The 26,204-nt window shown below is 39.2% G+C and overlaps 1 protein-coding gene across 8 annotated transcripts in view; it reads left to right on the top strand.

Annotated features, from left to right (window-relative positions):
- tead1b (TEA domain family member 1b) overlaps positions 1-26,204 on the top strand; it is a 55,321-nt gene that overhangs the window by 4,128 nt on the left and 24,989 nt on the right. For all 8 annotated transcript variants that reach the window (XM_044211611.1, XM_044211008.1, XM_044211088.1 and 5 more), the window contains exon 3: positions 12,889-13,141. In XM_044211611.1, coding sequence (XP_044067546.1) covers positions 12,985-13,141 — 157 coding nt within the window. In that variant the 5' untranslated portion in view covers positions 12,889-12,984. The remainder of the gene's footprint in view (positions 1-12,888; positions 13,142-26,204) is intronic.

The following is a 26,204-nucleotide window of genomic DNA, read 5'->3' as shown; positions in this document are numbered from 1 at the left end:
GCGCTGTAATTAAGGCCCAAAAGTGCAATTTTGGAAAGGCCACGCCCCTCACACCGTGACTCTGATTGACCTGAAGTTTCTCACACAAGTCCAGGTCAATGTGCTCTACAAAAAAGCCTCTGGGACCATTGAAGTCCACCATGATGGATTTTTTTTGCTAATTTGCATAATATGAAGAATGGTAAAATGAATAGAACTTTTAGAATTTTGACTCTATCGACAAAAGTTGTATAAAGCATTGCGGGACTGAGATACACGTTTCTATTATAAATGAGCAAGATCGGTCAAAAAACATGGCCGCCATCAAACAAAATATCTTCGCAAAGGCAGGGGCTTAGCACGAAATTGGTCATAACTCATTAACGATTTGTCCAATCATCACAAATCTTGGGAGATATCTTCAGGCTGTGTCGGAATAGATGTGCCAAAGCATTTTGAGCTTGACCCATAGGGGGCGCTACAAATGCCAAAAAACAAACTACCTCAAAACCTGGTGGACAGAATTTCACCAATTTTGGTGTGCATACTCCGGGAGCAAGTATTAAGTTTCATATTGATTGGTGCGAGTGGGCGTGGTCTATCACATATTTGCCCATAACTCACGATGCCTTTGAGTAATTCTGATTAAACTTACCGTAGACATCCCGCTCTATCTCCTGAACATACGTACAGCGTTTCATTCAAATCCTATGAAGGCAGGACGAATGGCGGAACTTTGAGTGCGCAACAATTGAAATGCTGCAGGCTTTGTGGTGATGGAACAAGTGTGTGATTGATCTCACTCCTTCTTTCAAACTGAATTAAGTAAGCTGAAGTGACTTTGCTCGTTGCTGCCTGCAACTTAAATTTTTGGCCGATCGAGCTGCTTCCTTCCGTTGAGCGAAAAAAGGCTTGAACCCGCCCATTGCTGCCTGCGGCTATATTATTATTATTGTATTTGTTACTGTCAACAGTTGAAAGCTTTGGTAGTTCTCAGTTTTTACATTGTTTTTGGACAGTAATCCATACCATACATGCATGAACAAGAAATTTATGTTAGAAAACCTGTTACCTGGCTGAAAATACAAATGTACGTGCAACAAGGCATGTTTTCTATTTGCAGAAAGGGCCTGAGAAATTCCTCATAGGAATGTGAACACATTACGTGTCCCACATTTTAATTGAAATGATAACGCACAATATTTTTTGTTATGAAAATTCCGGGCTAGAAAAAGATCTGTGATCTGTAATTGAATCTGGACACGGAGTCATTAATTGTGTAATTAGATGTGATGTGTGACAGGGGTAAAATCACATCAAAACATCAGTGTTCTCCTCGCTCAAAGCACGCTTTAAAAAGAGGACACTCCTGCAGGCTTCCAGTCTGTGTGTGCCCTGAGGTAAACCCTGGTCTAGAAAGGGAATTTTAGAGTATGCGCTGCTGCTCAGCAGTTTGAGCAGGGCCCACTGAGGCCAGCGGAGAGTGCCACCAAAAAGGAAAAGCTGGCTCAAAGCCACTGACGTCATCTAAGTAAATCTGCTTCAGTACTGCAGCCATAAAATGACTGCCAGCTACCGAATGCACTTTGGCCCTGTCAACCACCTTAGTAAGTGCAACACAATCTTTTTCTTTCCTTGTGCATACTTATGGAAAACAGTAGTCTACTCCCATTTTGCTCGAGTAGTAGTAGACTTTGCCTATTCATTCAAAAGGAAGGAAGTCATGTTTGAGCCTTTTTTAGTTTTACATGAAGCACCAAATGATGGAGCTTCTCCAACCCTTTAAAGTCATACCACTTTAATATTACAGCCTTATAATGTTTACCATATGACAATCTCAGTCATGTGTGCTGGAAAAAGGCATTTAGACAGCATAATGTCTTAACCACTCATTATTGACGTGTAGTGCCTCAGAAGTTATTTAGATGCTGGGACATGTGCTTTTTCTTCTTCTTATTTGAATAAAATGACAAATAAATGAGCTGCCTCGTGATCACACACAGATGAAAAGCAATATGCACTTCATGAATCATTAGATGAGTCAGTTTCTGAAACCACTATAAACATTTTGAGTTCTTAACCACAATGAAAGCAGGAAATCTCGGCTTCAACAACTTCCTCTCTCGGTGCTGGCCATAGTAGCAATAGTTGTGTTCAGCTTCCCACTAGTGAAAGGAAACACATGGAACAAAGGCACACCGTCCCTTCATTTACTGAAACTGTGTATAATTTGTGGCTTGTATTCAAATGTGGGTTATTCAGTTTCTCTGGCACCGTATTCCCTAGTCGCTGCTTGTAATAAATTCCCACAAGACCTTTCATCAATGGTCTCTGTATTGTTATCATGGCTGACACAGATCAGGCAGGCGCTCTGCCCTGAAGGTGCCCTGGATTCAGCGGAGGCACAGATAGACTGGAGGGTAAGCTCCCGACATTAATATGCAGGCTGTGCCCAGTAAATTAGTTTGGAATCCGAGCCGGGACGCAGCCACGGAGAGCTGTATTGTCCGAACTGTTTATTTTTTTCTCTGTTTAGTCTGTTTAATAGACCCAAATAGTAGACATTTTCAACAAGGAGTTTTGTTGGTTTATAATTACTTCATCAACACGGGTTGGCTCAGCTGTGCTGTGAACAAACTATATATCTTTCAGTATCCCACTTTTTAGAGCATATGTAGTTTTTATCAAATTAAAAGATACCAATATTCTATGTTTTTGTTATTGTTAACAAAAAGCATGAAAAGACCAAAACCAAAGGCGCCATTTGTCCCTCTCTCATTGTTTCTGACTTCCTGTCTGTGGCACCCAGCCCTAAGTCCAATACACATTAATACACATTTGGTGCTCTTGTGAGTATTTAAGGCAGCGGGATGGTTTATGCGAGATTGACTCAAAATGACAGCACCCATGTTCATAGTAATAAAGGAACATGTCGCCCAGTGCAATGGTGTGGCTCATTGGTGTGTTTTTAATAGTGGAGCTCTGTGGCTCAGAGGAATGAACTACTATATGAGGCTTTGGCTACACAGACAATACTTGTTTGTAGGATCAATTCATTGTTGGTTTTAATCTTTTCAAGGGATTCGCATTGCCAAATGTATTCTTTAAACACAGTCAATGGTATTTTCATTTTACAATTTCAAGCTTTCAAAAGTTCAGATGAGTTGATTTTTTTTTGTTTTGTTTTCTAAATCAAGGTGATTTACTTTTCAGCCAGTTCTTGGTTCCTGATGGACAAATATTAAAGAAAACATGGATTAAATTCATTGTTCACTGTTGGCTACATTGAAGACTGCATGGCTGCACATACCGTCTTAGTATAGTGTCTAACTTAGTAACTGCCTGCTTAGTGTCTCTCAAAAAATATCAGCCTTGGATCCTTATTTCTCATTACCCACCGAATGCCCAAAAAATTCCAATTACAGTAGAGTATACAAGTCAAGATAACTAACTGTTTGTGTTTGGTTTCTAAGTGCACTGATCTCAAAATGGATTTTTTTTGGATGAACAAGAAGTCATAAAAATAGAAACAGTTATTGTTACATTTTTGGCACTTACAGGATCTTTGTATCCTCTCATCTGTGTGTCCTGCTCCCACATGGAGAGCCTGTGTCTTCACACCGCTGTTGAACCAGATGAAAGAGGAATTTGGCAAAATGTCTTTTTTTTTTTTTTTTTTTTTGCTATGTTAAACAAAAAATTTTTAATTTAGCTTTAGTTTGGGTTATGATTTTGTGATCATGCCAGTACCCTAGTGTGGTGTAGCGTATCCATTAATAGTGAAGTTTAGTAGCTTTGGTACGAGTAGGTATGTCACAGGTTTTCTTACATAGCTGACTTGACAGTCAAATAGTTTACATAAAAAATATTAAAGTATTTTGAAACTGTATTTTCACTTTTGTGTTCACTTTATTCAGATATTTGTAACATTTCCCGTGGTTATTCTTTAAATACTTACAATGTTAAAAAGTTTAAATGGTCCTTTTAGAAAGATTTATGATGTTTATTATATGCTGCGACTTCGTCTCAACTGTCTACAGTAGATTAATAAAGAATTTTCTCAACAACAATCTTGTAACTTTTAAGGTAAAACATGAGATTTTCCAGTCTCCGCTTTAGGTACCAATAAATAGATAAGTGACCAAAATAACTGCTCAGCTTCCAAGAGCTAGGCAATATGTTGGTATAGCATAATGAACAATAAATGCCGTTATTTGTTGGGTATTATATCTACATTACTAATGATGATATCTCAAAAATATTTGTATGTAAATATATTCTTAATGCACCCACAGTCATCCTCAAAGTAAAGTCACATTGTACATAATTGGTATGTAGTAAAAAAAAAAAAACAGTTGATTGATTTTTGTCAATTTCACCTGGCTGCACAGCACCTCTTAGGAGGCTGTTTTATTCATGACAGATGAGTCCAGTGTGATATGCAGGACTTGCCAAGAGAAAAAAGAAAGGGGAGGAAAAGATAGACGTGGAGAGACAAGAAAGAAAGAAGTATATAAGAGGATAAATGATGGCTAGAGAAGAAGAAGAAGAAGAAGAAAAGAGGTAAAAGTCAGTGTGAATTGCCAGAGCCAAATGCAAATGGTGGCCTTCATGCTCATCATTGTGATTTGTTTTTTCATGCCCATCCGCACGCGTCCTGGATGAGCCAGCAGCCAGCCTTCGGCCTGCTCTGCTCTCATAACTGTCAGGAGATCCTTTATCTGACGGACCTTTATTTACAGCTTTAATTTCCTGAGCTTTATGTGTTCCGCTCGCACTCCACACCACTGTGACATGGGCGCAAGCTGTCTGGAATGCATTGCAAATTTTTGATAGGCAAATGTCTTCTGAGCTTTCATTACATTTCATGTTTGAATGGTAAATTTTATTTTTTATATATTTTGGTATTCCTGGCAGGACAGGGATGTACCCTTAGAAGGAGAATTTTTTGTCTCTTATATTTACAGTCAGTTTTCCTGTTGTTCAGAGTGGAAGACCTTTTAGCTATGCCTCTTTTCTGGGCTGCCGACATATTAGATGTTGTCCAGGTCATGTTGTTGCTACCTGTTTCTCAGTCTGAGGCAGGTAGGGAGGGCTGCTTTGACAGAACCTGTAAATCAATCCCATTCTCTGGCAAACAAAAATTGATCCCACAGTGGCCTGATGGCTGCTGGGTGGTGGGATCCAGGCCTCAGATTTGAGTGGGATGATATCAGACAGATTCATGGAACCTAAGCCTGCCGGTTCAAAGAGGCATGAAATAAACACGAGGCCATTGCCAATAACAGAGGCAGCATAAGTAAGCTTTCTAGCCTCTCTAGTGGACCTTCGGAAATTGGTATTGAAAACCTTGTTTATTCATTCATCTGTACGCCAAACCTGTGTATTTATTCATGAAACCTAAAGGAAAATCCAATACAGAATCAATAGTTTTGTCCTGACATTCTTGCGTAGTTAAGTGACATACTGTAGTTGAATGTTTTCGACATGGCTGTGGTAATTTAAAATTTTTCCTGCCATTCACCCCATTTTATTTTCTTAAATGAAATTGCAGTGGGTTAAGTGTGTGCTCCAAAAAGGTTTTTTTAATTAAAGACTGGGACTCATATTAATTGCCACACCTATTTAGTTGATTTTGATTTATTTTAAAGTGTCTGCATGCCTGAACTTTACCTTGAGTGGTAAAGCTTTCTAAATAAATTAAATTCAAAGAGTATTTCCATAGATGTTTGGTTAACTGTATTTTGCGTGTTCCCTGTAACTGAATCTCAAGGTCCTCAAAGACACGCTGTCAAAGACTTCATTCCACAAACATGCTTTTCCCTAAGTAATTAATTTGTTTTAATGACAGAAACTAAATGGAATTTCAGTAACTTCTGTCACTGTAAATGTCCATAGTTGGTTATGTGTTGCTCAAAATGGAATACTTTTGACATTGCTGTTATAATTATGCAAAGGCCAGGATATGTCTTTACAACACGCTGAAAATGTTGAGTTTGGAAATCACATGGTAATTATAGTTTTACACACTGTGGCCTTAACTACTGTGGGCCATTATGGGGTGCACAAAAGTCATTCACAGAATCATTATTGCACCCTCTGAGATAACGGCACAAAAGAACTCCACATGGAAAATTACATTTGAGACCTCTCATCTGCTATTTCATTACCTTGCACTGTCTGATGGGTGAAATGGGTTCTCTTAATTTAAGGAGCTGGATTCCAGTTTGGTGAGTGGTTTATGTAATCTCACGGTAAGTGTAATTTCCCATAATGCCATGTCACAGCTACTACTCTGCTTAGCTACCACATTCACTTATTGCATTGCAGGCCATCTCCACCCCGCATCTCACAAATAAGACCATTTCTATGGTGTACACCCTGCAAAGACAGAAGTATGCAATTATTGGTAAGCCTTAAGCGTTTCTATGGGTGACATTCAGACCTTCTTTTGACAGACATAATTAGTCCACAGATTCTATGGCACTAAGAGACCGTCTTCGTTGACAACTCTGCTAGGTTATGTCCTTATGTTGCACACAGCAAAAGCATCCAATTGATGTCACTGGATGCAGAGAATCTAATTTATTGAGAATGGGGATGACTTTTATCCTGTATTATTTCAGGGTTTGTATGAGGACAAGTCAACAAATCCCAACTTCATTTGACACGAGAAGGTATAAATAACAGTAAAACAATAAATAACAACAATATATAGGTTGATTTTCTGTTTACTGACACTGGTAAAAGAAAAAGTATGCTGACTGTTTACTGTGCACAAATGAATAACCCTACCCCACATCCTTTTCCTCTTTCAATGCAAACACTCATTTCCTCTTTCATTATTATTAACATTGTAGTTTTGACTGCAGCATCTAGGGACAAGAGTTGAATGAATGAAAAAGGGTGGGATAATAATTCCAGAGATCATTCAAACAGTAACATATTTTGGACCCACATACACCAAATAATAACTGGTTCTGCAGTTGAAATTATAGTAGGTCAATTGTCAATTCATGGTGAAGGAATTAGTGATAGACCGATTAATCAAGCCGATTATCTGGCATTTTGAGATAAACGGCATCGGCCGATGCCTGCGCTCATGACGCCGATAAACAAAAAATGTCTGCAGACAGCCTCGCCAGTGTGGCTGCTGTGGAACGATGTTAGCGCTCCCACTTGTGAGTTTTGGGAAGGTGGTGGAAAAAGTTACTTTCAAGCCCTGTACTATAACTCTCATGCATCCTGCTGTAAATGTTTGCATAAATGTCCTCAGTCACCATTGTCTTTTCTAAATGTTAACACGTTTCTCCCATCCTAAATGACAGCAAATCTAATCTAAAACAGTTACTGGCTAGCGTACGTTATAATGTATATGCAGTCGAATGACGTCACTTCTGACATACTGTCCCCGCTCTCCCTTAAATACCAGTCACATTCTGAAATCTACAGTATACCCAATGTATATTTCTATTTTATTAATTAATAAAAAATTCCATCTAAAACAACATGTTATTGGCTAAGATAACCATGTGTATCAGATTGTACTGTGCAGGGAATAATGGAATTATACATGACTTTTCTTCGTTTTGATATTGGCATTATATATCGCCCATCGGCCCTGCTGAAACCCATACTAGAAGGAATAGCATTAATTTGAATCTATTTCATCTATTGTGTTAACACATGTAGCTTTACATAACCTTGTGTAGGAACCCATAAAGCTCTTATCATGTTGCTAATAATTGATATTTGTTATCAAGTGATGCTTAAATCCTTCAATAAATTATTTATGGATGATAAATTGTTGCATTAGTCTGCACCCATGTTTTACTCATGTTCATATAAATGATTAGTTTGCACATTCTCCAAACATCTGTTATTTGCAGACACCAAGCTAAAGTTGAATTAAGTTTTTCAGTTAAAGTGTTAACATTGCTAACACTTCCTGAATTAGTTGACAATGCATGCAAGTGTTTAAGAAAGGATCAGGATGAACATACAGTAGAATTGCAAGACCGTGACAGACATTCTTTTTAAGTCCACCATATTTGAATTGAAGACAGGAAACATTACTCAGATGACAAAGAAGCAAATGGAAAAAGGTAAAATCAACCAGTTTGTTAGGAAAAAAGTAGCCAAAAGCATACTTTTGACATCTTTTGAGACTTTGTGCTGCTTGGATAAAAAAGGAAGGGCCATTTTGCGAATGTAGTCTTTCAAAAATTTCAGAAAAGCTTTTAAAATAGCAGGAAATCTATCTAGGTGGAAATGGAGTTCTGGATGACCTGAAGGAATGAGTAGGTGCAAGGTTATGTGTGACACACAGCTGGGTAGTTCTTGGCCAAAATGTAAAAGTGATTGATTTAGAACCTTTGTGTGGCTTGTACGTATAACTTTTATTCCTTCACTTGTGAGTGAATCTGGAAAGCTTGGGGGTCTCAGGGATTGTTCTCCTGCCTTGCATTGATACCCTATCAGGAACCCTTGAACCACTGCCTCCACCATGTCAGAGATTATTATTACACATTGGGAAATTATATGATGATCCACAAATCTAACAGTCATTGCTTTAAAGAGAGTCGGATGGAAGTTGAAAGTCAGTTTATGCAATGTTGTCAGGTTTGTTGTGTTATTTGTTTTGGTTGACTTGTTTACAATTTCCCTCAGATAATGATCAGCATCCTGAAGACACAGTTGAGCTTATATTAGAGAAAAGCCCAATGGAGAAATATTGTTTATGGGGTAATTTTTGTAGTAGAGAAGTATTAATGTTTATCTGTTGCAGAGTGATTTGAGACATGCTCAGTGATCTAGCTACTTCAAGATTCTTGACTTTTTTCTTCCCTCTCTAAATAATCGATATATTGCAATATATTGGGTTATGTTCTTGCTTGAGCAAAAAGCACTGTGTTTCCATCAGAATTTAGGATAGTGGGGAAAGTATAAAGTAACACAAAAAGGAAATATTCAAAGCCCAATCACCTCAAAACTGTACTTAAGTAAATGTACTCTGGAATTGCAAGATTAAACTCGCCAATCTTTGTTGACATATCGCACAAAATCTACATTTCTATTTGCCTTATTTGAAGATTTTAGTACCTTTTTAATCTGCAGGTGTGACTTTCCTTCCAGTAAAGATGAGAGCACTTTATCCTTTACAATTTTTCAGGTGTCTGTGATTAAATTAACTTGATTCTCTCTGAAACAGATTTTGGTTTTGGCATGATGATCATATTGAGGTGGTGAATAGTCTGTATATCTTTACACTGAATGGGCATTGCATTAGTCAACAGTCGTTATTTAATATTGATGTAGTTCTTACATGAGTGTCTTGTTGTCAGATAGGATAGTTGGTGGAGTTGAGGTTTAATAATTCATTGTGTGTTACTGTAACAGTGTTCATTTCCTGGTGTGACGTTGGAGGAAAGCACCTGCAGAGGAGGGAAACATCAATGTGTAGGAATCAATCTGGCGTGAACCACAAAGTCACTGAACAAAGTCAACTTTAACAAATCGGAACAATGAAACAAAGAACCAGTGCTCATAGAAAAAATGTATATTATTCATAAGAGGTTTAGAAGGACATACAAAAAATGTTTGTCAACAGAGCATTAGACTTATTTAGCTGAAATATTTGTTTTTCCTCAGCTTGTTTTAAAGGCGTGGGAATAAGTTTGTGCTTTTAAAATGTTTTAAAGAATGTGTTAGCGAACTAGATATTATAAAACTTAATTGAAACATACTGGCAGCAACTCTAGAGAAAAATATCTTTACAAAGTCATGGCATTTTTAACAGTAATTAAGCTTTTACAAATACCACTGTAATTCAGTGTTTGGACTTGATGAGGATAGAAACAAATATTTTCTTCACAATCCCATCTTGCTATGAAAATGTGAGCTGGAAGTCATTATAAGCACAGTTCATCATTTGGATTAGATGAGAGGAACACATCTAGAAAGAGTCCGAGCCATTTAGTGGTTGAAGTGGGAATTTGTGCCCCCTCCCTCATCAGTTTGTGAGTTAGTTCTGCAGTGTCAGCAGTCAGCACACAAAAACGGAATTCAGTAAAAGCTCTCTCTGGGAGTTTTTTTTCCCCCAACAGCTTGCTCCCATCCCCCTTTCCCCCTCATGAACTGACATGCTGGAAGAAACATATGCTACTATTCCCACTTCCTGACAGCTTGTGCTGCTTGAATAGGATCTTGCTCAGGGAGGAAGCAGTTGTCTGGAAAGAGTGGGGAGATTAAGAAAAGAGAGAAACCTCAGTGAATTTTTAGTAAAGGAAGTAAAACAAAGGTATTTTTGATTGGGAATTATTTTAAAGACAGTTTGGCAGTTGACACAAACTCTGAGATTTACGTATATTAAAAGTCCAGTCTGTTTCTGTGTTTTGGTCTAGACTGTAGATAGTCATTCTAACATACAGTAGACATGTTACTGAATGTTGACTGAGTGACTATTTGCATGTAACAAAACAAAGGACAGTGTCACTTAATTTTACACCAGTCGTGTGGTGAGCCTACCTGATACATTGTCCACCGTCAGCATGTACACTGGATTCGTTCCGCCACAGTACTGTCATGCACTTACAAACATTTGATAAAGCTCACAATCCAATATACAATCATGTACTTATTGTGTTTAGGTGAAAAAATAGACATGAAGCCTGAAATAACACTTCAGGTCGCACAGTGTAAGTGAAGCAGGAGCAGTTACAGTATAGACAGCTGCGTTGGACAATGAAAAAAGCAGCTGAAACAAATCTGCTATATACAGCCTGTCAGAGAATTTCCTCTCTAGCGAGGAAAGTGATTATCCACTTGTTGCTTTGCCTCTTCCCTCTGGGAACTGACCAGAGAACCTGCCTTTCAGAAGATGCGCCTTCATTGAATTCTTCCATGTTTTCTTTTGTTCAGATGCTGTGCCTGAGAGCAAGCTTTTTTAAAACATTAAGTCCCCTGCATACATTATTTATTTACTCATAATTAAGACAGTTTGTCTTACATGCTTTGAGTTTACCAGTTTGCTTGAACTGCGTCCTTTTCCTTGCATGGACACGTTCAAGGTGTTAGCTGCTCATCAGTATTTGCAAAACCCATATGACAAACAAATGAAGAACTGGCAAGTTCTGAGAGAAAACCTTTACATTTTACATTCTGTATTTTTTATAGTATGACTATAATGCACTTTATTCCCTTGTTAAATCCAATTTATAGTTTCTTCATCTGCGTGGCTGTGAGGCCTGCGTAACATAAATTTCGTCATCTGCCCATGCCCGCGGGGGTCCACGCAGACAGTCTATGTGCAGACTAAAATTTATGACCGTGCAGACTGTACATGCAGACTGGACCGTACACAGCGACAACCATGTATGAACATGTCCACCTATGTACATACCCAATTAACTATAAACAGAACCGCATGCACAACTGCTGGTTGTGTCCATTTTTGGACTTTATCCACCCCTCCAGCCATACATATGGTACTCAAAGTACAAACTCAACCTCTACATGATAAATGATCTATGTTCTCACTGCACTTTCTTATGTAATTTCACCACCTTAATAAACTCTTTCAAAATGTCTTGAAGTCCTGGGTTGGACTCTGTGGCTGCTAATGCCACTATGTGCAGAATGCTTTCCATTCATAAAGGCCACACAGTGTATACCGACCGCAACACTGCTGAATCTCATTTTATCACACACATGCTTCGCTGGTGCCCAGTAAAATGCCATGATTAGTCACATCAGCTCATGAAGATGTAGTGTGCAATAGTCATTTCCCATAATATGTGGGATAGTCTGCTGTTTTTTATGTTACTGGACATGCAACACATTCTACTCCAGATGCAGTCCTCAGCTTATTAGCTGCAGATTCACCTAGGAGCTTGTTGCTCTTGTCAATAGCTGCTGGTGAGATAAGACTTTCTCCAGCTGTGTGAGCAGCTTGGTAAGATGCACAAAGGGGGCTTGTTCCTAGATTGTGCCATAGTCTGTAAACAGTAGTTTTCTTTTGATGCCTGCAGGTCTCCAGCTTTTTTTTGGGGTCTTCTTTCTCCCCTGGCTTCTCTGTTTGGCTTGAGTGTCTGCTTTCTATATGCCATCATGGTGTGACTGCTGTGGCTGTGCCACAATGCTTTTTTTTGTTGCTACTTTTGTTTATGCAGCATAGTTTTGCTGAACATGAATGATTTTTTTTGAAGAAATGTCTTGCTTAACAATCACAGTTACACACATTTAACCACGATCTTACCTGTTGGCTATTGAAGACTTTGGGACTAAGTGCGTTGGCCCAAGGGCAACTCAGCAGTGGTGGTAATGAGAGGGAGTGTCAAATGCTGCTCTCTCATTTTCCCACCCAGGTTTAGCGCTCCAGGAATCAAATTAGGAAGTTCAGTGTGACAATTCTGTTGGTGTAGCCTACTTGTTACAGCTTGTAAAAATGCTGAAAGCACCTGCACAGGTGCTAAATGAGGGTAGAACAATGAATTTCAAAATACAAATCTATATAGGCTATATACAAATTTTACATAAGTCCAGTGGACCACCTACTAATCGCTCCATTTTTATAATGTCTTTCAGGCATGGGGTACCTATCCCATCATAGTCTGAAGCATTTATCTGATCTCTAAACAAGGTTTAAATGTAACTGTTGTCCTGTCATTTCATAAGAAGAAAGTGCAACAAGTCCATGAGAGAAAATCTTCAATTGTTTAAACCCACAACATCCATTGTAAATCAAGTCAACAACATTCTTGGCGATGTCCAGGCTTGTTTGGCTGCTTCAGCTCCATATTGTGCTCTCAACTAACTCTGTGTACTGTGTTGTTTTTTTGGAAGTAGATGTCTGCTGTTCTGTTGTGGAGTGTGACCGTTTGGTTGTGTTTGTTTATTTGGGAATTCCAGGTCTCTCCCTAGTCTGCTCCAGGCTTCAGCTTGGAGAGCCCAACCGCCACGATTGATCCCAGCAGCTGGAGCGGCAGCGAGAGCCCTGCCGAGGACATGGAGAGGATGAGCGACTCGGCAGACAAGCCCATAGACAATGATGCCGAGGGGGTGTGGAGCCCTGATATTGAACAGAGCTTCCAGGAGGCCCTGGCCATCTATCCTCCTTGTGGACGCAGGAAGATCATCCTCTCTGATGAGGGAAAGATGTATGGTGAGTACAGATGTGTGTATGTGTAAGTGTGAGTTTTAACCCAAGCGTTATCTGTGCAGTTGCATGTTTTTCTAATAAGTGAGAACTGAAGGAGCTTAAAGGAATAGTTTGACATTTTGGGGAATACGCCTATTTGCTTTCTTGCCGAGAGCTAGATGAGAATATCGACACCACTCTGACGTCTGTCCTTATATATGAAGCTAGTACCAACAGCCGGTTAGCTTAGCATAAAGACTAGTCTGGCTCTGTCCAAAGGTAAGAAAATCTGTCTACCAGCACCTCTAAAGCTCCATAATTAACATGTTATGTTATGTCTTGTTTGTTACAAAGAAAATAAAGTGTAAAAACGGCAAGTTGTGGTTTTACAGGGGGTTGTGTGTGGGACTATTTCTTGGCCTCCAGGAAGAAACTGGGCTCAGCCAAGAAAGAGACATGCACATAACCTCCCTTAAGACCACAACCTGTCTTTTTTTTTTTTTTACTTGCTGCAGTTTTATATTTAACGTTTAAATTTAATATTTAAATTTCGGACAAAAAGTGAATACGCATATTTTCCAAAATGTCACGCTATTCCTTTTTAAAAAAGGAAAAAAATGCATCAATACGGCTCTGCCGAATAATGTAATATTATTAGGCTGTCCGTGTCAAATTTATCAGTGATGTGCTCTGTGATGGTGACCATACAGCCGCTACTCTGGTTCACAGAAGTGCAAGTTTATAAGTAAAGCAGCATGAACTACTAGTCAGTAGCAGATGGTACTGCGGCTGTCACCAGCTGTGCCTCCTCTCCTCCCTCCATTTCCCCCCATTCCTGGCTGGGTGATGTCATGGAAAGAGGGAATATTTTCTCTCTGTGGTGTTGGACCGTCTCACAGCCTGTCAGTGTCAAGTGAAAGCAGAAAGCCCCTCAGAGCATTCGCTTGCAGCTGTCATGTGACCCCTCCGGCCAAGCAAAATGTAAATTCTAGGAGTTGCAGTGAAACCCCTCAGCTGCCACTACAAAGATGTGGTCTCAGACAACAGGACCCTCCCCACTGGCTCTTCCTCCAATTCCCTTGTCCCCATACAGAGCGAGGCTGCCAGAGAAGCCGTCCCTCTGCTGTGGATTAAAGCATGACAATTCAGAGTTATAAATTAACAGTGTTAAGTGCAGGCCTTGCTGTTACTCAACGGACATCCTCAATTTGATAAATGTTCACCTTTCTGGTTTACTGTGACATTAAAAATGTTCAGTAATCTTTTACATATATATTTTATTCAAGTAGACATTCAGCGTGACACATACTTGTTGACTTTTACATTTACAGATACTAAAATGCAAGACCTTTTTAAATGTAGGTTGTAGGTACTTCTCTTTAAAATCTTACAATCAAATTAGATAAACAGATGATAATTATTGTAACTGGCATAGATTTAACAACTGAGGCAAAAGACAACCCACTGAAATCTACCTCATGAAAATGGCTTATAGACAAAAAGAAATAATTCACAAACTGAAAAAATGTTGTCGTTCAAATTGTCTTTCTCTGGACTGTAAAAAGATTGTTGTTTTAAGATAGATTTAAAACCCCAATAACAAACCCAAAGAAAGGTTTTGTTTTTGCGATGTTGAATCTACCTTAAAATCTGCTGAAAAGACAACTGTAGTGTTGAATAGAGTTTTGTCGTGCCAGATGTGCTCTGTATCTGGTTACACATTGTCTCACCAGTAGCTGAATCATTGGGCTGTCTTTCCTACCATTACTGAGTCAGAACAGTTTGACACAATAGTAAAATAATTTTCTTACATCTCCCAGTGTGCAAACTGAAAAGATACAGTTCAGCTGTTGTCTGTGTAAAGAGCTGTAGAAAGACAGGGGAGGTACATTTTATGATGTTTCTTTTTCTTTTTTAGATTAAAAGTAGAATTATGGATGCAGTCCTCTTTCTTAACATATCAGAGTTTGTTGGACTTGTAACAGAAGACAGATTGGTATCATGTGTGTCTGCTTTTTCTGGGGACAGAGCTTGTTGTTCAGCCCTGCAACTGTGCTGCATCTCAGTGCCAATCCTATCATGCCATGAACGGTGACAGCCCCCCAAAGCTAGGAAGGCATCGACGGTGCCACGGGTCCTTCTTGAAGAAAGAAAGCAACCGCATTTTATTTTGAATAGATTTTTATTTGTTATAGTTTATTATTAGAGCAGAATCTAAAATTAGATAAGTAACAATACAATGAATTTTGGATGGTGTTACGGCTTATTACAGTGTATGTATATACACACAGTCACGCGTAAATAGTAGGGCACTGGACATCAGGACAATCTAGCAGGACAGTGCTGATGCCTACATTCACTCTGAAGTTAGAAATATTTTGTAGCTATATCACATAAATCATAGACAGTAAGGCCTTAGCTGTAGGGAGTGGCTAGTTTGATTACTTCAGTGTAAAAAACAAACTCTTTTGAGGAATGCTTGGAATGTGACTCCATTCCTTTTTTCTCTTATTCCTCAAACATATGTTTACAGTTTTGTAAACAAATCTTACAAAATGCTTAACAATATTGCTTCAGCTGTCTATATCCTTATACCTCTTTGTGTCAAAATAAGCAACCAACAAAATCACGTCTGCTATCTGCAGGTCAATATTATGTGAAGGCAGTCTTACAAGTTCTGTTCAATTCAAATGGTTTTGTTTTTCCTATTTCACCCTCAAGTACCTCCCTGTAACGTCTTCCCCATTCTCACTGCAGCATGTGATTGATGAAATGTGTGAAAATATTGTAATAGTAAAAATGAGTATTCAGTTCTTAATTGCAAAATACATTTTGTTGTATAATGTATTTATGATGTAGGGAAAAAATGGTTGCATTTTAATGCTCAGTGTCATAGATTTTATTATTAATATTTTGCTTCATCTGAGCCACCATGTCTGACAGGTGAACCAATACAAATCTCACACCTATCCTGTCCAGGAGTATGAGATGTATTGTTGTAAGAAATAAAAAAACAGTCAAGTGTATAAAGGCAGCTTTACTATTTAGAGAACTAAATTGGAAAAATATTAAATGAAATCCAAACCCTGGCTGCATGCCCCCTATAAAAACAAAGATGCTCCCTTTGCCATGTCAATATGTATTCTTTGTAGGATGCCTCAGGTTTCCATTTGTGCAGTGCTCCTTGCTAACAGTGCACTTCTTTGGATTATCATCAGAGATGTTAAGTAACCAATGAAGTGGTCCTTCATGCTACTACAAGGAATAGATTTGTCTAAAACATCCAGTGATTTGTCTTTTAAGAGGGGAAGGGTTCAGCTAACCATGGTGAGGCTGATATGTTGCTGTAATCCTGGTCCACAGGGTTCATAACAGCCACTGACAGTTACCACACAAAACCTCTCATGGCATTTGAGATGAAAGTTTGCTACAAGGAGACAGGTATTTTGTAGTTGAGACCCTGGGGATGACATAGTGTTCCATACACAGAGCTCATCACATGAGGAGCCGCCCTGAGTGCCCTTAAGCCCTTTGTTATCCTGGGATAGAGTGCAGTTAATTAGCAACAGTCTCTATAGCAACTGTGTTGCAGTACAAAACAATTTCTAATTTCTGCTTCTTAGCTTATTGTGGTGTTTACCTGAAGTGTTTCGGATGTGCTGAGACCAGTGTTGGCTGGCGCTGTGCCCATTCTCTGAGGCAATGGAAGACACCACATCTGCATAGATTGCATCACCCGGCACTTTCCATGGCCCCAGAGTTTACTTAAGAGAATATTTTAAAAAGTAAAAGGAAATAGAGGGCACTGGCCCCTAGCGAAAAGCCTAAGACTCTGCACTTGCATAATTCACCTGCTGTGCTAGGCTGCATTCGTTTATCCCAGAAATAGAGTTGATAAATGAAACAACACGCTTCACTCAAATTGTATGTTTATTCATTGAGTTATGTATTTGCACTTGCCCCAAAAGCTAAATGACATTGGTGAATTTTTCTCAGTTACTGTTGGGGGGAAAAAAGGGAAGAACGGATTTTTATTCCATCTACTCAGAAATAAATAAATACGCACTCTACTTGTAGGCTATACCACACCCACATAGTGTTTTCCTTGTTTTTGCTGCTGAAGAGGCTAGGTCATCAGTTGTATTTGATGCCACCGACATCTGACTTTTTCAGACACTTACAGCGGAGTCATATTCACCTTTCTTGGGAATTTCAAGTTACTTTTTATGCCTGTGTCATTATATCTGGTATAAATCTGGTTTGTATAAATATTAGCATCATATCATTAATTGCACATTTTTCCTGAAAATAAGAAATGCCCTCCCCAAATAAGCGAAATATCCCTGTATCCACCTTGTAGGTGGACTGCTGGACACTATGCCTCTGTCCACACGTGTCTTTTGATGTAAAGCTTTTCCCATTACCACTCTACTGTTTGCTCTGCCATCTCGTCAGTGATCCAGCCCAGACCCCTCCTGTGGGAACTAAGTGGCACTTGGTTTGCAGAGATGCCAAGGATGAGTTAGATATAATGAGCAGACCTGGCTTGCCCCCGATGGCCCAGCACTGTGCTCCTCTGGGGCTCATCTCACCGGGCCGAGCATGCTCTGAGACAGAGCGAGCGGACCTGATCCACCCTGCTGGGCGGATAATGAGGAATTCTGGGATCAGCTCAGGCTCCCCGAGTCACCTACATTCACTCAGAATGGAGTGTGAGGAACGTCATTGCAAGAGAGGCATCACACACCTCAAGAATAATCCTTCATTTGTCCCCCTGCCATTGTCAGTGTAAGACTACCGTGTTTTCACATACATGGTAGTGAAAAAAGTCCAATTATTTTATGTCTTTCTCAAAAGGAGTAACTGTCGAATGTGTAAATAGTATCGATGCAGGTATGATGAGGGAAGGAGGAAGTCATTTTGAAACAGGATTCAAGATTTTAGGATTGGGTTGTGACAAACTGGTTATTTATTCATCATGCGTCGCCATGGAGATGTCTTATACTATTTCAACCTGACACATGCGCCTGTGGTTGATGCGAATGGGTCAACAGGCACGAATCGACCTGGTTTTGTAACTCTTCTCCCAAACAGGGTGGAACACATGTCAGACACTTGTTGGGATTCAGGTAGGGCAGGTTTGGTTATTAGCAAAATATCAAAGATATTTATGACTAGTAATAAAATTCTTAATATAGGTTAATAATTACGGGGCCTCACCATGGGATCAGGGACCAATAACCAAACTTGAAAAACAGTCTCAAAAGGTGGCTGTCCACTTAAAAATGCTGATATTTAAAGTACTATCTTACATTAATGATGGTGGACATTGAAGGGTCAATCCGAGCACTGGCGTAGAGCGTAACTAGTTATGCTACCACGTTATCACACCTTGTTGTGAGCAGTTTTATGTAAGAACTATTTATTTTCTTTCTACCGATAGTTCCTACATGCAACTGCTCACAATAAGGTCTGTGGATTATCTTGAGTAACCGGGTAATAATTTCTGGAAATAGACGTTGCTCTTAAATATTTCAAATTTATTTTTTAGGCGCTTTGAGCACCACAAGCTGAGTGCCATATAGCCTCATTATATTCAAAACAATGCAGACAAAACTTGGCAGCTCACACCAAAACAATCTAGATGGATAAAGAGCACTACAGGTAAGAGGAAAAATATGTATTTTTGATTTTGGGGTGAACTGTCCCTTTTTGACCTTCCTTGGAGAAATAAAAGTTCAACGTTGGGCGCCTCCTGTAGTAACCAGAGTTACAGTGGAAAGACGGGGTAAATCTTGCACTCAGGTGGGACTTAACGGACCTGAGGGGGTTTGGTGCCATTTCTACTAGTTCAGGTTTTTTGTTTTACATGCAGGCCTCATGTGGTGAGGCCCAACACACTGCTTTACTCAACAGGTGTTTCTATTATGGATAGGAATTTTGGTTAATGTTATTGATATTAATCTTTAATTAAGATTATGTAACCGACTACCTGGCTAATCTAAAAATGAGAAGAGAGAGACAAAGAGACTGAGTGAGAGAGCATGTGAGAAAACTGAAACTAAACAGAAATTCAATTTTATTTTGTCTGATTTTGTCATGTAAATCTACGTAATTCTGCCATTTAGCAGTGATGTGTATGGAAACTACAGTTGCAGACTTCCAGAGATTAACCAGTGACCGCGGTCTCATATGAATGGTCCACATCATTTGAGAGCATGTTCACTAGAGAGCATCATACACAAAGCATGAAAGGTGTATCAGATTGTCTTCCTGTCTCTCCAGTGGTGTGAATCACTCTTTAATTTGGTATGGGGCATTATTCAGGTCTCAAAGGCACACGCACTTCAAATAGTATATATTTTTATGTGATCTTTTCATGCCTCTTTAAACAAAAATGTAGCTGATAGTCCTGCACCTGTTGTACTGCACAGCAAATGACTTGCACACATGGATCTAAAATGCCCAGTAGACACTAGTCAGAATGTTTGGACAACAGCCGACAGAAATATCCCAATAACAATTGATTAGTTGATTTCACTGTAGTTGTTTTGTTTGATTCAATTCCTACATGTCTTTAGCTTAAGACCCATGTGTGTTTCTGTGGCTCTGAGAATGTGCAATTAATGAGACTCAGCCCCAAAATGGATCTACATTTAGAGCTCCTCTGTTGCTGAGCAGCGGAATTGATTTTGAAGTGCATATTATTTCATGGCAGTCTGTCTGTATAAGTCATGCCCATGTTGTGGTGACCAAGCATAACATGTGACTTGTGTGTGAGATTCCCATCTCCTGCCCCCAGCCTCATGTTGTCTGGGGTTCACGCCTCACAGGGTTGCTCACCATAAACGATGGTGATAGGGGAACTCAAGGTGTAAGCAGTACTGATGCTGACCAGACTGTGATGAGATGTTACCGGGAAAGGATTCGATAAGAGATGACTTTCTGAGCCAGAGATTCTGTGTTTTGTTTTGCACATTGGACACCAGTTGGAGACCAGTAGTGGAAATTGCATTCACAATCAATGGTGTACTGTATCAACCTAAATATTTTGCTGAATGCACGTGTTGCCCAAATTAACATTATTGACTATGTTTCAATATATTAGAAATTTCATCCCAGTAGATTTTTATTTATTTTTATTGCATGTATTTCCAGAACTGCCTCTGAAAGAAACCAGGCAAAATGATCAGTGTGTCTGTGTTTGTGATTTTCCGTCAGTCTGTGTGGAAGTGTTTGCAGTGAATGGTTGGATAGCAGGCCATGGCTCTCTGCCTGCCTGAATCAGGAGCACATGGGTGTGTCCCTGCTCTGAGGTCTGTGTGAGGCCCTCTGAGGCGGGCCTCTGGTTTCAGGTTGCACGTTCCCAATTGGCTGCTTTTGTTTGACTAAAACACAGTGAGACTGTGGGCTTCTTAAAGATGCAGTGTCACTTTTGTGCTCTCTTCAAGAAATAATCTGTTTGATGCTGATTACATCATATTCCATTGATGAAACACTTTTATTCTGATGAGATCATCTCGTACTGATGGGACCATTTTGTGTAATCAACATATGAATGGAATCTGAATGCCAGTGTTATTCTCTCATCCAGAGCACAGGGACTACACTCCACTGCTAACAGAGACCGTCATCTCTTTCTTTGCTGTTTATGGAATAAAGAAAGGTCTCTCAACACTGAACAACATCCCTGGAAAAACAAAGACAGACTGTAGCCACAGCTATAAAATTATCATACTCAATGCTGTGTTATGGTCTGACCCTAATATCATATGTGACCTATCCTATTATTATCCTTGCAATATAATAGTAAGTGCATGTTTATTATGTCGTGACTATCAGGGGAATTTCCATTAACTATTTGTGACCTTTCCTCTTTCCAAACTTGGATTCAAGTTCAGCTTTCAGTCAAGACTCCCTCAGCTTGTGCTCATGATTACAAAAGAACGTGAGACAGAATCACGACCACAAAGTTTGACTTTTCATTTATACATATTGGTCACAGCCAACATGTCTTCCTTTGTGCTCAGATGCTGAATTGATCCTGAGAGATTGAAAATATTGATTTGACTCTGTGTGTGTCTTACTTTGTTGTGGAGAAGGGGGGCAGTGCACCTTCCTGACTGTTAGCGCCATGTTCACACATTGGACTTGCCACACAGCCAGTTCCTCGGGAGACTCATAATTACAGCCGTCCTTTCAGATTAGTCCAGCAGCCTGTCCAACTGTGGCTTCTCTCCCCTGGCCATTTATTTCATCCCTTTCCCTCTCCTGAGAGGCACACCTCAACACAATGACCAGGCCAGTCTCTACAATAATGTATGTGATGATAAACACAGCGGCTCCTAATTGATAGAGTGATTCAGACAAGGGCTGCCTGTGCAAATTGGTCCCCTGTGAGTATATTGCACAGAGTTGGGACTAGCAGGCTTCAGTTCTGGCCTTGTTTGAGAGACGTAGACTGGGGAGAGAGGAAATAGAATGGGCTGGACCTGCTGAGTGATAAAGAGGCTGTCTTTGCCTCCTCAGCCCCGTCTGAATACAAGCACAGTTCAGCAGAGGTTGGCTGCTGTAATCCTCTCAGTGTCTCCAGGAAGGCTCAGGTTAGTGACCTGCTGCTTTGTGATGTCTTGTAAGATTTTGAGAGAACACCTCACCTTTAATCCCCCACTGTTCAACTAACACATTAGCTCAACCGCTCCTGACCCAGCCCCTGCAATAAAGCCTTTTATCCAGCTCAATAAGGTCATTTGAAGTTAAGTATTGATTTCTTTTGGTGTCCAGAGAAAAAATGGATTTTTAAAGAGCTGTTAATTACAGTTGCACACTGCATTATATAGAGAACTTAATTTTGCCGTGGCTGGATTTTTAAACCCTGAGTTGCAGGTCGCAGTAAGTGTGTTTCTATCTACCTTTTTGTGCACATTTTCAATTTAAAAAAACCTGAGTGGAAATGCTGGAAATTCGAATAATGCAGAAAGGTTTTTACACTTGGCTGAGGTGGAAAAGTTGGTGTATCAACAAAAGCAAATTGTGACAAAGTGCAATGGAAACAAACTTGATGAATAAATCATGACATACAGTAAGAGTGTGACTTAAACATCCACTGAAACTTCTGCTCCACTGAAGAGATGAAAAAACGTGGCAGACGAGGAGGAGACTGTAACGTTGCTCCAATTTATACATGAAACTAACATAAATGTTATATTTCCATCACGTTCTCCAAATCGTTTTAGTTTGTTTGGCGCTCTTTTAACTGTCATTTCATTGCGCCCTCTTCTGCAGTGTTTTGATGGCACCCGACAGGAGAATCAGATAAGTTATTAATAGTTATTCACATAACAGTAGTGGATGGAAATGACTATTAATTAGCATTTTCTTTTGCCAATTTTCTAGAATTTTGTTTAAAATTTGTGCTAAATTTGGATGGAAACTTGGCCAGTGGAAAAATTTGGTAAATGAATTTGAAGATATTGCAGCTGATCAGATTTGTGCTCTTTAGTACTGTTTTGTATTTGAGTACTGAAAAAGCTCTCTGTTCACCAGAAAGATACCAGTACCAGTTCAGTACTATTAGACTAAATGACAGTGGCCTTCTGTGCAAATAAAAGCATGTATGACAAAGAATAAAAACCCTAAGCAGTGTTAAAATCACAATGTATGGCAAATATTCATATTGCCAAAGTTAAAAATAAGATTCACAGAAAACCTCACTCAGCGTCTTGCTTCCATTTATCTTCGGTTCAGAAGTTCTCAGGCTTTGAAATAAATGAACTGCTCTTAATTTTAGGCTTTCTTGTTTTTATGTCCCTGCTATTCTTGTCCAAATGAGGACTGAATAGAGTTGTTTCCTGTGGATATGGGAGGAACACCCATGAGCATGTGAGGCCAGAACTGAAAGAGCCTGTGAGAATTTTACAAGACATTAAAAAGACTGTGTAAATTAGAGCATGTTTAAATGTTACCATAATAATCAACCTTACGCTGAATCAAAAAAGTGTGAAATCATATATTCAAAGCCAAATACGTCAAAAATACATCACCACACATACAACAACAACAATGAAACATTATATTTATGTGTGTATGGTATACTTCCTGGTTATTATATTTACATATTTAGGGACTGATCAAATACATGATACATAAATGCAGAGCCAGTTAAATGAAAGATATGTGGGCTTGAACCTTTCTGTTTTAGCCCGCAGGCATTGGGATAGTTTGTGTTTTTTGTGTGTGTGTGTGTGTGTGTGTGTGAGAGAGAGAGAGAGAGAGTGTGTGTGTGTGTGTGTAGGAGGAGGGATTTCTATTGTGTCTCAGAGAATAGCTTTAGTGTTTGTGATCAGCGTGGCGTCACGCATGCGACGTCTGGCCTTGAAGTCTTTCTTATGGACCCATGCTTCCAGTCCGAGGGTCCATAAATACAAGAAGTTAATGCACTTTTAACAAGCAGATAGTGGACTTGAGTCAGATGTTATGATCAGCAGACATTATCTTCTGACTTCCACAAGAGATTTCACTGCTGAAGGGGCCTGAGTGCTCAGTAGCTCTGACCTGCATTATTACCAAACAGAGAGAAAAAACCTGTAAAAAAGTGCTAAAAATATTAGATCTTGGTGCTGCACCTCAGGAAACACCTGCAGGTTCTGGCCAGCTGCTGACTTTTTCTATTTAGTTGTAATTGTTTAAGCTTACATAACAGACATATGTTCTCACCACAGCAGTTATGCGTGATTTATTCCCATGAAATTATTCATCACACAGGAACCTAGTCTTCAGCATAGTCTTTGACCTCTCTGCCAGGGCTAACATAATGCTAAACTGATAGCACAGTGTTTTCCCTCCAAAAAGGACACTGTCAATTTTCTTTCAAGCCACAAGTCACAGGTTTTCCTCCACTTGGCAAGCGGTGGTTTCCCATTGATATTGGAAGTAAAGGGCTTCCTGCCCCTGCATGCTATTCCCAAAACCTGGGACGAATGCCTTCATATTGTTGGTTTAGTCTATTGTGATGCTAATGTCTGCCTGAGACCCTTGAGTCATCTATCACGGATGACAGGAAAGCTGGGGCCATTGTGTTGGCCCACCACACACACACACACACACACACACACACACACACACACACACACACACACACACACACACACACACACACACACACACACAGAAACAAACACATACTGGGCTGTGGTCTACATTACTTTAAAGTGGAAGAAACCAAATAGAAAGATTTGTACCAACAGACTAAATCAAATGTTTATTAAAAAAATTAGAAATGATTGCAGAAAGATTCCTTGAACAATGAACAATGCCCAACACATTTCTTAGAATGTTATCAAATGTTTTGTTTTGTCTGATCAACAGTCCAAAACCCAAACATATTTGTTTTACAATAATGTTAGACCAGGGAAAAGCTGCTAATTCTCACATTTGAAGAGCTAGAACCATCGAATGTGGCATTTTTGCTTGAAAAGGGTAATCAATAATCAGCTATTTGTTCAGCTCGAATTTGTAGTGTCACAATATTTTAAGAAAGAACACTGAATAATTTTCTGTTTCCGAAATGGCTATGAAGCATCTTAAACTATAATCTAGCATGGAACAAAATTATTTACATTAAATTACACAAGATATACAGATGTCATAGGCATGTTCCTGTAATTACTAGGTCATAAATGTTACTTTTGATCATCTCCAGCCTATTGCACTAAAAACATTTCCAATATAAGCACTGTTTAATCATATTGTAATAAGTGTTGATTTAAAAAAAATGAAGAATTGAATGAAGGGTTAATGATAGATCTGTCCTTACAGTCCGGGCAGCGTCACATGTGTACTCTCTGCAGGGCCTGAGAGGGCAGCCTCACAGAACAGAGAGAGACAGTCGAGTGGTAGAAGCCACACATGTAGGCGATCTGCCGACTGAATCTCGGCCAGGCCCAGCGCCGTCTCATGGCAGAGTGCTGGGCCAGATGTGACTGTGGTTGTGCCTGCATTAGAAAAAAAAAAGTGCTGTTACAGGAAATGGATGCTTTTAAAAAGAGGAAAAGAAAATAAGTGGAGCAGAGCAGTAAAGTATTGTTCTTGCCACTCAAAGGATGCAACCAAGCCAGTTAAATTGTTTATGCCATTTCTTAAATTAGTCTCTGTTTATGTTACACAGGTGCATACAAGGCGTTGCTAGTGAATTCAATGAGAAGACTTTGTGTTTGCATGCACTTACTTAAGATTACCACTGTACCGTTATCATGGAAATTTAGAAAGATGAAAAAACAAGCCATGTAACATTCATCTGTGGTATGGATTTGCCTGGTAATTCTCTTTTTATTTTATTCTAAATTGATTTTGTAACTTGTTTTAATGCACTGATGAAATTGTTATTTATAGTTCACCCTCTTTGGATTAAAACACTGCTGAAGGACTACTTGATAATTTTTAGAAATAAGTTTAAAGCTTTATTTAAAGATTTGTTTTTTCTTATTTTGTATCTGATGGCTGTAAGATGAACTTTATTATCTTCATTAATAATTTTAGCACAATTAAGATGACTAAAAGCCAAGAGATGTTTCGAGAAAATTAATCTGCAACTTTTTTGATAAGCGATTAATCGCTTTAGTCATTTTTCAAGCAAAAAAGCCAAACATTTGCTGGTTCCAGCTTTACATATGTGATAATTAGTTGCTTTTCTTTGTCTTACACAATGGTAAACTGATTATCTGTGGGTGTTGGACTGCCGGTCAAATAAAACAAGACATTTGGGCTGCAGGGAATTATAACAAACATTTTTCACAATTTTCTGAAAATATATCAACCAAATGATTAATCAAGGATCTCCAGATTAATTGATTATGAAAATAATTATTATTGAAATAACCAAAATCCTCACAAATTTGGCCAAAGAGTATGTGTTCATGTAGGAGCGCATTGCTAATAGTAAGAGCCTGAGATTACAGGTTTTCAGGGCCTTTAAATATTTCCAGCACAACTGTGATAACACAGCATTTCTATCTAAATCATCAACCGTAAAGGTCAGGTTCTGGTGTCAGTCGCTCAGAACTGAAGAGCAAAGGCTTCTGTTTACACT

The sequence above is a fragment of the Siniperca chuatsi genome, linkage group LG1, assembly GCF_020085105.1.
Source record: "Siniperca chuatsi isolate FFG_IHB_CAS linkage group LG1, ASM2008510v1, whole genome shotgun sequence".
Classification (NCBI taxonomy): Eukaryota; Metazoa; Chordata; class Actinopteri; order Centrarchiformes; family Sinipercidae; genus Siniperca; species Siniperca chuatsi.
This window is presented reverse-complemented; position numbering and strand designations above follow the sequence as displayed.